The sequence below is a fragment of the Leptodactylus fuscus genome, chromosome 11 (assembly GCF_031893055.1).
Source record: "Leptodactylus fuscus isolate aLepFus1 chromosome 11, aLepFus1.hap2, whole genome shotgun sequence".
Lineage (NCBI taxonomy): Eukaryota > Metazoa > Chordata > Amphibia > Anura > Leptodactylidae > Leptodactylus > Leptodactylus fuscus.
This window is the reverse complement of record NC_134275.1, coordinates 46,711,574-46,725,294: the sequence shown is the minus strand read 5'-3', so window position 1 is coordinate 46,725,294 and position 13,721 is coordinate 46,711,574. Positions and strand designations below refer to the sequence as shown.

Genomic DNA, 13,721 nt, shown 5'->3' with positions numbered 1-13,721 from the left:
CTATGCTCACTACTGTACACTGTCTCCTTAGTGCTTTCTTAGTGCTGTAAACTTTGACCTCGGGCTATGCTCACTACTGTAAACTATTTCCTGACATTTTTCTCTTTGCTGTAAAGTGTCTCCTGAGTTCATCATTGGTGCTATACATTGTCTCCTGAGATTTCTCTCTTTACTGTAAACTGTCTCTTGAGGTCATTCTCAGTTATGTAAACTTTCTCCTGAGGTTATTCTCATTAGTGTGAACTGTCTCCTGTGTTCTTCAGGCTGTGTTTCAGTCAGCTAGACTTTGTAAGGACATTGCATACAAAGTGTAGAAGTTAGAATTTATAAATGTACATGTCAGTGATCACTGCAGTTATGGTATTTAATTCATAAGGGGAGCGAGAGTGCTCAATATTGTGTATTGTGGGAGGACTAATAAATGTTTCCTCTTACTCTTCCAGGTCCACTGTAATAATATGTTCACCAAAGGGGTGAAGATCTTCCAGAGGGCGGAGTGTTTCTTTAAATCTCGACAACAGTCAGACTGGGAGCCGGAGTCAGTGGGGGTGGTGACAGTTCTAGATGACAAGAACCCCAGTTCTAGATTCGTCATGATCCCGTTACAACAGAGAGTCGGGAGCTTCATCCTCTGCAAGTTCTATTTTGCTGATACTTGGATGATGTTCAGCGAGATCTCCTTCCAGTCAAGTGAGACATTTCATATTCTATGTCTTGTCTGTTTTTGAGAACATTTGTGAGCCGAAAGTTAAGGTTTTATTTTTACCTGTAGGTAATACACTGTCACATCATAACTCATTGTACCAAATGATAAACTGAGCCCTGCTGCATCTGATAAACTCTGCCATATTGTACTTATAAATGTCCATACAGTAGTGTTTTTTCCTGTTTACAAACACATACAAAGTCTTCCCCATGACAACACTTCCTGCCCTTCTCACTCAGCAGTTTAGTTTGATCACAGAGATATTGAGCCTTAAAAAGATGAGACCCAGTGGTTCCGGGAAAGCACTGAACCACCAGAGAGAAGACGCAGGAAGTGTTGTCTTGGGGACACAGTCATAAATATTCTTTATTGAAAAAAAAAAAAAATTGATATACAGCTCACCTCTTTAGAATTCCCAATTCAAGGTGCACGACCCATGCTTCCGGACTCCAGAAAGCTGTAACCATACATATCCACAATTCAAGAGAGAAGGTCCGCAGCACTTGATTGTTCTTTAAAATTTTACTTTTAATCCATTGATTAAAAAATAGCCAAAGACATACAAAGTGAAAAGTTGGGAAACATAATAACAAAAACCGTGGTTAAAAACCGCTGACGCATTTCGGGACTTTAGCGTCCCTTAGTCATAGCGCTGTTGGTATCTCTGAACACCAACAGCACTATGACGAAGGACGCTAAGGTCCCGAAACACGTCAGCGACAACAGTTTTTAACCACGGTTTTTGTTATTATGTTTTCCGACTTTTCACTTTGTATGTCTTTGGCTATTTTTTAATCAATGGATTAAAAGTTAAATTTTAAAGAGCAATCAAGTGCTGCGGACCTTCTCTATTGAATTGTGGATACGTATAAATATTCTTTCCAGATGATACAGAAAAAAGTTAGTAAGTTTCACATTTTTACTAAATGGTGTCCTTTTCTTCCCCCAGACATGAATATTGAGGTGCCTGCCATTGTTACCCTGCCTCCGACTACTGTCAAGGCTGCTACCACTGAGAACCCAATCCTGAATGCTACTGAGAGGAAATCTGGTGGGTGACGTGTACCCCATAAATGAGCACATGCTGTGACCTCCACCACTCACTGCTACCATAGTATCCTCCTGTGCCTACTCATAGCTGTCTTGTTATGTATACTAATAACAGGCTTCTTAGGGATCAAGGCCAATCAGTTGACTTGCTATTGTCACTAACTGTGAATGCCAACCACTACTTGTCCAACCAAGAACCAAAAACCTCCATCGTCGCATAAAACTACGTATCCTAACAAGAACTCAACCTTCCATCATGGTTAATCACCATTTGTCCTATCATGAACACATCCGTCCATTATGGCCAATCATTACTTGTCCTATTATCTTCATCACTACTTTTCCTATCAGGAACACAACCCTCTATCATAGTTAACCACTACTTGTCTGATCATGAACACATCGCTCCGTCATAGCCAACCATTACTTGTTCAACCATGAACACAACCCTCCATCATAGTTAACCACAACTTGCCCTACCATAAACTTAAATCTCCATTATGGCCAACTTCCAATTGTCCTACCAAAAACACAACCTTCCATTATGGACAACTAACACTTGTCCTACCTAGAAGACAACCTTCCATTACGACCAACAATCACTAGTCCATTCATGAACACAACCCTCCATGATGGTTAACCACTATCTGTCTTATCATAAATGCAACCCTCTGTCATGGCCAACCATCAATTGTCCAACCATAAACATAATCCTCCACAATGGATAACTACTAATTGTCCTACCATGAACACAACCCTCCATCATGGTAAACTATTACTTGTGCAATGAGGAACACAACCCTCCATTAAGGCCAACCACCAGTTCTCTAGACATGAGTATAAATGTCTATCATGTCCAATCATTACTTGCTTAAAATACCAATTACAACTGGCTAACAATAAATAACACAGCACACACGTTTTTACATGAGAACTTACACTTGCTTATCTATGAATGTCAACACCAACTGTTAGGCTGTGAATGCCAAGCAGTACTAGTCTATGTCCTCCAGCGCCCACATATGGGTTACGATTACTGTTTGATCCCTATCACATCTCTATTAACCTCTACTTGCAACCGCTAACCAACACTAACCTGGCCAGCTATGAATTCCAACTACAACCCATTACCATCTTCATATCTACAGTCTTAACCTGACCTTGAAAACTTGAGCCACCTGATTATGACGCAAACCGCAAACTATGCCTTTCCCTTTTCCAGAAACCACTTTCCCATTCACCATTAGCAGACCACTGGACAAACCAGATGAGCCAAAAACCTCTGTTCTGATTGGCTGTTTGGTGGCCATAATCCTTCTCCTGCTTATCATCATAGTCCTGATCCTGTGGAAACAATATATACAAAAGAGACTGGAGAAGGTAAAGTCTTCAGGGGAGACGTTTTTATTGGAAGATCCTGGGGTTTAAAACATTCTTCTAATGGTAGCATGATACTTTTCAGGCTCCACGTCGAATCTTGGAAGAAGATGCCACTGTTCGATTGTCCTTTTACAGTTATACCATTGGCAACAACCAGACACAGATCCACCAGTCCAACCCCACCTATGAGAGAATCTTCCCTCTTGATCTTGACTACCAGCAGCCGACCAAACCACTACGTAAACTACCTGAGCTATCCCAGAGTGCTGAGGATTCAGGTGCGACCTGTAATACTGGAAAACTGCCTCTATGTACAAAAATATAGCTACTATAATACTGCCCCTTATGTACAAGAATATAACTACTATAATACTGCCTCCTATGTACAAGAATATAGCTACTATAATACTGCTCCCTATGTACAAGAAAATAACTACTATAATACTGCCCCTTATGTACAAGAATATAACTACTATAATACTGCTCCTATGTACAAGAATATAACTACTATAATACTGCCCCTTATGTACAAGAATATAACTACTATAATACTGTTCCAATGTGCAAGAATATAACTACTATAATACTGCCCCTTATGTACAAGAATATAACTATTATAATATAGATATGGAGTCATGTAGATTCAGTGTTATATACTGATGTGACATTTTCTTGCAGTTTGTAGTGGAGATTACGCAGAACCGGATCTGACCAAGTCCACCCCACATCAAGGCTTCCAGAACAGCGTTCCTCACTATGCTGAGACTGACATTGTTAACCTTCAGGGAGTGACTGGGAATAATATGTACGCTGTACCAGCCCTCACTGTGGACTCGCTCACTAAGAAGGATATCAGCGTGGGGGAGTTTCCTCGTAACCAGCTCCGATTAAAGGAGAAACTGGGGGAAGGACAGTTTGGAGAGGTATGATACCTTGGACCACTCTATTATACAGGCAAATTCACCCCCCCCCCCCCCCTTCCCCATTATACATCATTCTTGTGAAATTCAAGAATGCAAATTTTGATTATAATGAGGTGTAAAGCTTTGCTTTGGCCTGCAGATGGCTCTGTTGCAGTTAATTCTGGGTGTCACCCCCACCACTAGGGGAGCTCCCTACATACAGTTATGTCAATAAGAGCAATACACATACAGCTAGGTTCTACTAGCAGCTTTGATGGAAGAATCCAGGACTGTAGTAAGTAGGCAAAGTTTTGGAGACTTGTCCTGGTCTAGTCTGAAACCCCAACACAACATGTCACTCAGTCCAACACCATGATGGTAATCTCCATAGATCACATGAACCTCAGCAGCAGATCTCCAGCGCAGTCAGGGGTAGGGGGGGCTGGTATAATTCTGAGAAATGCAATGTGACACTGAAGAGGAAATGATTCAGGAAGAGATAGAGAAGGTTTATAATCTCCAGCCGATGGTGTAGGATATCATGTGCGGGTTTCAGCTCAGGACAAGTTCCTCTTCTGGTTTGTACTGGGAGACAATGGACTGAATGTATAAAAATGGCACCACAGTGCACAATAATCCCTGTTCACACACTATTATGCAGTAATTATGTTAGATGAGTGTTAGGTCACATCTCCATGTCTTCCAGGTTCACCTGTGTGAGGTGGAAGGGCTGCAAGACTTCCTGGAGATGTCCTCGAGCGACTGCGGTAACCAACCAGTTCTAGTGGCGGTGAAGATGCTGAGAGCTAACGTCACCAAAATCGCCAGGTACATACGTAGAAGAGCGTGATTGTTACATACAGAGTGCAGGGTCTGGGGGGGCGAAGCTTGGCACAAGATTCTGCTGCCTCAAGTCTTGCACTATGTATAAAACAAACTGCAAGCCTTTATATCATGATTGTAGTTGAAGTCTTCTGGAAACAACCCGGGGCTGGGCTTCATATTTTTGCTCTTTCTTCCAGGACCCTAGATGGTGACCCCTTTTTTGTTTTGTTTTTTTCCTACAGAAATGATTTCCTGAAAGAGATAAAAATCATCTCTCGGCTCAAGCACCCCAATATCATTCGCCTGTTGGGTGTCTGTGTCCGGGATGACCCCCTGTGTATGATAACCGAATATATGGAAAATGGAGATCTCAACCAGTTCTTGTCCCAGCGGGAGATCCGCAGCCAGTTCACTACGGCCAACAATATTCCATCTGTAAGGTAAGTGACAAGGGCCATGTATAAATTAGTGGGGTCCTATATGGTTCCCAATGCTGGTTCATGTTATGCATTATTGCCTCTCCCTGCACCCCTTCCTACCTTTTGTAGCAGTATCAGGCATCACTGGGGTCCTACTTTGGACTCCTTTAGGGGCAATAACCCCCATGCTTCTCTATATCAGGTGATAAGTAAGTGCCTACCTATGCTTTCTCCCTGCAGCCTCCACAACCTCCTATACATGAGCACACAGATTGCTGCTGGCATGAAGTACCTGGCCTCACTGAACTTTGTACACAGAGATCTGGCCACGAGAAACTGCCTGGTAGGGAACAGCCACACTATAAAGATAGCAGATTTTGGAATGAGCCGGAACTTATACAGTGGGGATTATTACCGTATCCAGGGGCGCGCGGTGCTGCCTATCCGGTGGATGGCCTGGGAGAGTATCCTATTAGTAAGTGACTGACAAAATGTCTATATGATAGACTTCTAACCGTGTGCTCTGTGCTAAATCCAGATCTGTGTTGTGTTTTTAGGGGAAATTCACCACATCCAGTGATGTCTGGGCGTTCGGGATCACCTTATGGGAGATGTTCACATTGTGCAAAGAGCAACCATACAGTGTCCTATCAGATGAGCAGGTGATTGAAAATACAGGGGAGTTCTTCAGGGACCAAGGACGACAGGTAATGTCTACATAGTCCATATCATCATATACTAGTTGTACATATATATATATATATATAAATAAATATATACATATACTGTATATATATACAGGAGATACCCAGGTTATACCAGCGTGGACCATATCACTATATACAAGAAGATGTATAACTTATACCAGCTGTACATATATAATGTATACAGGAGATACCCAGGTTATACCAGGATGGTCCATATCACTATATACAAGAAGAAGCATAACTTATACCAGCAGTACATATAGAATTATATACAGGAGATACCCAGGTTATACCAGAATGGTCCATATAACTTATACCGTCTATACATTTATAAACATTATTTTAGTAATTTGCGCCTTTGTACAAACAAAATTCCAACAATATTCTGTTATGTCCGGGGCTTTGATATGTAAATGCTGATATCTGGTTTCTCTCTTTAGATCTTTCTCTCTCAGACGCCCCTCTGCCCAAGCCCCATTTTCGACCTGATGATGAAATGCTGGAGCAGAGACATCAAAGATCGCCCCACGTTTGAGGCCATCCACCAATTCCTGATAGAACAACTGGACGCCATCGTGTAATCTGTGTACAAGTAGCACACCGAGAAACACATAACCCTGAAGAGGCGAGCTCTTGTCGTAGCTGACTCATCTGGAGCTATACTGGACACAGCCTTTAGTTATCTAGATGTAGATTGTAGAAGGACCAAGAGACAATGTTCTCCTGAGGCGCTAGTAGACTTCCTGGGACCCCACCGGAACCCTCAGTCTCTTACAGAGTTCCAAGCCCTTTGAGATGTCAAGACACTTGACCCCAGAGGGGGTAGAGAATGCAACATTGCACTTCCCCAGATGGGGAGAAACCAGCTGGGATTGAGGACTGGAAATAAGTTGTGAGAAGTATTACAATTTCCCACTGAAAAGTACCACTACATTCTGTGTGTATATATCTATATATATGTGTATGGGGTTTGTGTGTCCGTCAATCGAGTGATCATATTGCCATGGCACAGATCCAAAGCCCTGCTGTCTTGAGGCGGAAATAGTTTGTACATAGAATAATCTAAAGGAGTAACTTTTATGTGATGGCACCAACTAAGGCCATTGAGTTTTGGAAGCTACCTTAGATGCTACCACCGCCTTATATGGTGTTTTGGGAGTGGTCCTCTTACTGTAGACACCATATCCCCACTTTTTTTATGGATTATTTTTATGACTGTAAATATGATAGATGAATTTATAAATATAGTCACAGGACAGGACTTGATTGACTGTTTTCTATGTTGATGTTCAGTTTATGGCTCATCCTACCATTCCATAGACTACGTCCCTGTTTGCTCAGTCTGCCACAATATTTTAACTCCTCCTTGAACCCTCCTCATACATGTGAATATGTAATAAGTAGCGCTTCTTATGTTGGTGGATATCTGGCTGGTAAGGGTCTAGAAGGCACGTTGAGAAGAAGCAGAGATGGTATCTATGACCTTTGAGTTGGGCAAGAGTCTGTCCCTTTACTTAGCTAGAGTTTTTAATGTTGTGCTTATGGACTAATTGTGTTATAATTGTATAGATGTGGCTATAAATTTACTGTAGGGTATATTTACCATAGGATCCAGTGATATGGGGGCCTCAGCTGAGTTTGGACCCATCAACAGTTGCCTTGTAAGACTGCACAGGGTAAGGAGGGCCTGATTTGAGATTCATTCCACCCTACTCTATTATAAGGGATGGAGACATGTAAGGCTCCCTGGTCATCTTTTTTTCAACTTGGGCCTAAGCTCAGAATTGCTCCAGTTCTCCAAATAAGATCTCTCAGATCCATAAATTTCCATTTGGTGAGTGATGCCAGTCTAAAGGCATCTTGGAGGAAATTCACTCTTATAAGGGATAAGGATCATGCCATCCTTTGCTGTTATATGTGGTGGAAGTAGATCAGAGTACCAGGTCCTCTTGTTTTGACTTGGGACCTAAGCCTGGAACTGCACCAGTTCTCCAAACAGAGACCTGTCATATCCACAACTTTACATTTCGAGGATAAATGCCAGTCAATCTATAAAACATCTTGTAATTGGAAAATTATTTGTCTGGATGCCCTGTGTAACCAATCAGATAATTTCCCCAAAAACGGTGCACTTAACAGACTGTTACTGAAGCCGCTACCTGATTGGTGGCTGTAGGTCCTCACACGTCTATACGGTTGTGACCATTTTTAGTTTTGTCTTTTATATTTTTGGTCCTTTGACGTACAAAATAGATATGCAACAGACTGCAAAAATGTTATCTGAGCGTATGGGATATCCGGATATAGACAGTGTTATATGTTGATTATTGATTTTATTGTATCAAAAATTATATTTTAATTATATATATTTTTTTTTAACAAAATTTCTTAGCCTGTTACATGAAAGCTCTAAACCAATTGGCTCTCAAATTCAGATCCTCCTGTATCGTATGGCTCTACTCTGACTTTTCTTGGTAGTTCATGCATTGTTCAGTAGGGGGAGTCCAAGAGCAGTGAGAGAAAGGTCCTCCCAAGGAATAAGAATGTGAAAAGTTGCTCCACTCCAAGGCATGATGGGAGTATATTTAGAATATTTTTATACCATTTTAGTTGAGTAATTTTACTTTTCCTGTGACATCAATATCAGTATTAACTGGAACTGCCCTTTAAATCATCTTGGTGGTAAGTGTAGGTTTTTTGGTTCTTTTATAATTAACCAACCAGGTAGTCATAGCTGAGAGCTCATGACATGACCTGTTCCATGGTTGGTCATTTGTTTGAATGGCCGGTATAGAATTCGACATGTATATGGTTCTAGGAATGAGCCTGACTCAATCCTCACAGACCATTCCTCAAAGTGTTGAGTGAATGGTCTCATTTCTGATAAGGTCTATCTGTAGATCACCATGATGTAGCCTTCCAGCCATAAACCAACTGGTCCTATCAGGAGTTGACTGTGTAGTAGAAAGATGATAATATATGTAACCCATTTGATTCCAAGCATGGTACCATCTAGCATGGAATACTACATGCATACCAGAGGGCTTGATTTCAAAAGCTAAACATGAGACAATCCTCACAGACCATTCCATAAATGGTTGAGTGAATGGCCTTATTTTTGATAAGGTCTGTCTGTAGATGACCAGATTGGGAATCACGCAGCCTTCCAACCATAAACCAGTTGGCCTAACCATGAGTTCACTTTGTAGTGGAAGTTAACCAGATATGTAACTCAACAGATTCCATGTATGGTGGCCATTATCAACTTCTGTCCTATGGGACATGTCCATAATGACCCCTGTGATATTGAAAGGATATTCATGAAATATTAAGGTCATACTGTGCTAAAATGGAGTGATATTGAGTGAAGACGTGTTTGGTTTGCCATATTGTCTTTTTCTTATGGGATCTACTGAAGGTCACGTTGACTCATCACCATATTGGTCATGCATGCAAGTGAGTAAATGTCTCACTGTGGAAATCTGGGCTTGTAATGCAGTATAATCCTACATGTGGTCTGGATAAGCACTGCATCAGTTACCCCTTATCCCTGATGTTGGTTTCATGATGCCACCCTGTACTATTACACTCATGTGCAAACAAGAACATCTCTTTTGCCAATCCCCTTATAATCCTTCAAAAGCCATGATGGTTCAGTTTTTGCATTTTTGGGATCATACTTGGCTGTTGTAGCCCTAGCAATGACCTAGGTGAATCTGTGTAGTGGCACATGGCAATATGCATCAGTCGTGTGTGTATGTATAGACATGTGTTTACATCTATCTGAAGGATTTTCCATTTGTAGACTTGGAGGGTTGGAAATTGTCCCAAAAATGTGGTACTGCCTGTTTGATCATTTATTGAACCAGTTTTGTTGCATTATTTCCAGCCCACATGTTATGCTATGACTGGCCAAGTTCATGGTAAGGTTCACAAATTCACGCCTTTGCAGAAAAATAGATCCATAGCTATCCATATGTACTCCATCAAGGCTGGAAGGGACTAATAAGACCATAGAGGACAATACCACTAGGCAAAATCTGTCATCGCAACCTACCTACTTTGTTCCATTTATAATACTGATGTAGACTATGGGCAACCAAAAAGAGCATCAGACTTAGATGGGTTGGCCATGGCAGAGGAAGCCTGAACCACCTACAGAGGGTATCTTTAACCACTGAGTTGTCATCTCTATAAACAGAGCAATTTGCTAAGTGACCACTACATGTTTAGTTAGGTCACCTTTGCACTTTAGAATCCTGCTCCTTCCGTGGTTCACAAGAACATTCATTTGGTTGCTTTGTGTGGGAGAAGTGGCTTCCAGGCACATCTAGTGCTGCTTATCATTGAAGAAACCCCAAGGAAACCCCACATTGTGGGAACCTTGTAAACCTTAGATTTTGGGTGGTTCCTGCTGAAAATGGCAAAATTCACCAATATCTCTTTTGTCTAGAACTAGAGTGTTAAAGGTCATCCCCTTTTATCATTTTTCCACCCCAAATCGTTCCAAGAAAAGTTCCATCTTGACCCTGAGCCCCTCATGGCCACCGTCCAATCTGCACACCCATCCTTTTTGGGTTACAAAAATGAGGACTTGATATTTGGACCATAGGTTACATTGGACCCTTCTTGGTTGGTCATAAGACATGATGTCTAGAGATGAGCGAACACTAAAATGTTCGAGGTTCGAAATTCGATTCGAACAGCCGCTCACTGTTCGAGTGTTCGAATGGGTTTCGAACCCCATTATAGTCTATGGGGAACATAAACTCGTTAAGGGGGAAACCCAAATTCGTGTCTGGAGGGTCACCAAGTCCACTATGACACCCCAGGAAATGATACCAACACCCTGGAATGACACTGGGACAGCAGGGGAAGCATGTCTGGGGGCATAAAAGTCACTTTATTTCATGGAAATCCCTGTCAGTTTGCGATTTTCGCAAGCTAACTTTTCCCCATAGAAATGCATTGGCCAGTGCTGATTGGCCAGAGTACGGAACTCGACCAATCAGCGCTGGCTCTGCTGGAGGAGGCGGAGTCTAAGATCGCTCCACACCAGTCTCCATTCAGGTCCGACCTTAGACTCCACCTCCTCCGGCAGAGCCAGCGCTGATTGGCCGAAGGCTGGCCAATGCATTCCTATGCGAATGCAGAGACTTAGCAGTGCTGAGTCAGTTTTGCTCAACTACACATCTGATGCACACTCGGCACTGCTACATCAGATGTAGCAATCTGATGTAGCAGAGCCGAGGGTGCACTAGAACCCCTGTGCAAACTCAGTTCATGCTAATAGAATGCATTGGCCAGCGCTGATTGGCCAATGCATTCTATTAGCCCGATGAAGTAGAGCTGAATGTGTGTGTTAAGCACACACATTCAGCACTGCTTCATCACGCCAATACAATGCATTAGCCAGTGCTGATTGGCCAGAGTACGGAATTCGGCCAATCAGCGCTGGCTCTGCTGGAGGAGGCGGAGTCTAAGGTCGGACCTGAATGGAGACTGGTGTGGAGCGATCTTAGACTCCGCCTCCTCCAGCAGAGCCAGCGCTGATTGGCCGAATTCAGTACTCTGGCCAATCAGCGCTGGCCAATGCATTCTATTAGCTTGATGAAGCAGAGTGTGCACAAGGGTTCAAGCGCACCCTCGGCTCTGATGTAGCAGAGCCGAGGGTGCACAAGGGTTCAAGTGCACCCTCGGCTCTCCTAAATCAGAGCCGAGGGTGCGCTTGAACCCTTGTGCAGCCTCAGCTCTGCTACATCAGAGCCGAGGGTGCGCTTGAACCCTTGTGCACACTCTGCTTCATCAAGCTAATAGAATGCATTGGCCAGCACTGATTGGCCAGAGTACGGAATTCGGCCAATCAGCGCTGGCCAATGCATCCCTATGGGAAAAAGTTTATCTCACAAAAATCACAATTACACACCCGATAGAGCCCCAAAAAGTTATTTTTAATAACATTCCCCCCTAAATAAAGGTTATCCCTAGCTATCCCTGCCTGTACAGCTATCCCTGTCTCATAGTCACAAAGTTCACATTCTCATATGACCCGGATTTGAAATCCACTATTCGTCTAAAATGGAGGTCACCTGATTTCGGCAGCCAATGACTTTTTCCAATTTTTTTCAATGCCCCCAGTGTCGTAGTTCCTGTCCCACCTCCCCTGCGCTGTTATTGGTGCAAAAAAGGCGCCAGGGAAGGTGGGAGGGGAATCGAATTTTGGCGCACTTTACCACGCGGTGTTCGATTCGATTCGAACATGGCGAACACCCTGATATCCGATCGAACATGTGTTCGATAGAACACTGTTCGCTCATCTCTAATGATGTCTTTTGGGATCTCAGCATGCTCCTACTTAATGGTTTACTGGGACCTCAGAAGTTTCCATAAGAGCAGTGTTTACAGTAATGTTGTAAGATAGGAGTGATAAGGGAGTCCTCAAGAGCATTTCCAAGTCTTGGACCACATGTAAAAAAGACCATGTTTTCCAGTTCTCATACTAACCATAACCCTATATTTTTGAGGACCCTGTAGGACATGTGATTCAGATACCTCCTGAAGAGCCAAAAGAAGAGCTAAAAAAATTATATATATATATATATATATATATATATATATATATATATATATACCCCCCTCCCCTCTGTATTCTTCCTACAGGAATCCAGGAGGTGGAGCCTTACTTATTTTCTACCCTTGGCTGGCACTTTTTGGTCATAAGGTTAGTATAAGTGTACCCACGTATTCAGCCTTGATAACATTTTGTACATGTGGCCTAATTCTTCCCAGGTTAACAATTCCTTTAAGGTGGAAAATTTATGCCATTGCGATAGAGCCTCACAAGTCAGAACTGAAAGGCCATTCGTGGCAGCCATGTTGGAGACCTATATATCTGACTATACTGAGATACACGATAACTTGCCCTATATAATTCCAAAGTCTGCAGTTTATGATCACGCTGGCTAAGTATATAAGTTGGTGGAGGGTAGTCTGCTTCTTTGCCTCCCTTCTCCTAGCCGAGTGCCCTATTCCCCTCTGGTTTTGCTTCTTGTGTCTTATCACATTTTTGTGTATTGAATGCCTATTTTTTTTCTCCCACACTGGATTTTATTTGTTTTTGTCTTACACATGAATGTTATATGAGGTCATTATGATGATAAAATATTATGACCTGGATCATGGGGTATGGGAGGGGGATGGCAGGGGGTCTGTGTCATTTTTAATACTGTACTACTGTCACTTCTGTAGATATTAAATCTATATTTACCTGTAGCCAGACTGGACTGAAGTGCAATGAAATCTGTATTGCCGAATAAATGAGCCTGATCTGTGGACAATCTTGTATGGTGTCTCTGGTTTTATTTCATCAGAGTGTCCAAGGGGTGCCTTGGGTTACTATTATTAAGGGGTTTACATAAGAAAATCCAGAGAACTTCTTTGAATGTATACCAAGATGGCCTGGAAGTCTTGTTATCTGTTACTGGTCCCAAGAGCACAAGTGATGGACTCCAGAGAAGATATGGACTGGCAACTTTACCCAAGTCTGAAAGTCTCATTGTATAGCTGAGTCACTGTAAGGGTTGACCTCAAATGTTGGAACTGGCTAGAGTTCCTTCACTTGTACAGATGTCCTCACATTCACTAGATCTTCAGGTGGGAGAAACTCACTTAAAGTGGAATTTTAGTAACTTGAGGTTCTCTGAATGGGTCTCCAAATCTGAAGATTTTTGGA

The 13,721-nt window shown here is 42.4% G+C and overlaps 1 protein-coding gene across 1 annotated transcript in view; it reads left to right on the top strand.

The window, feature by feature from the left end:
* The window catches only part of LOC142184599 (discoidin domain-containing receptor 2-like), a 71,798-nt gene extending 60,927 nt beyond the window's left edge, over positions 1–10,871 (top strand). Inside the window, exons 9-18 of the mRNA XM_075259578.1 lie at positions 444–690; positions 1,656–1,757; positions 2,979–3,136; positions 3,219–3,414; positions 3,815–4,059; positions 4,745–4,866; positions 5,106–5,303; positions 5,523–5,757; positions 5,840–5,989; positions 6,430–10,871. Of these exons, the coding sequence (XP_075115679.1) occupies positions 444–690; positions 1,656–1,757; positions 2,979–3,136; positions 3,219–3,414; positions 3,815–4,059; positions 4,745–4,866; positions 5,106–5,303; positions 5,523–5,757; positions 5,840–5,989; positions 6,430–6,570 (1,794 nt within the window). The 3' untranslated portion in view covers positions 6,571–10,871. The remainder of the gene's footprint in view (positions 1–443; positions 691–1,655; positions 1,758–2,978; positions 3,137–3,218; positions 3,415–3,814; positions 4,060–4,744; positions 4,867–5,105; positions 5,304–5,522; positions 5,758–5,839; positions 5,990–6,429) is intronic.
* The last annotated feature ends 2,850 nt before the right edge of the window (positions 10,872–13,721 follow it).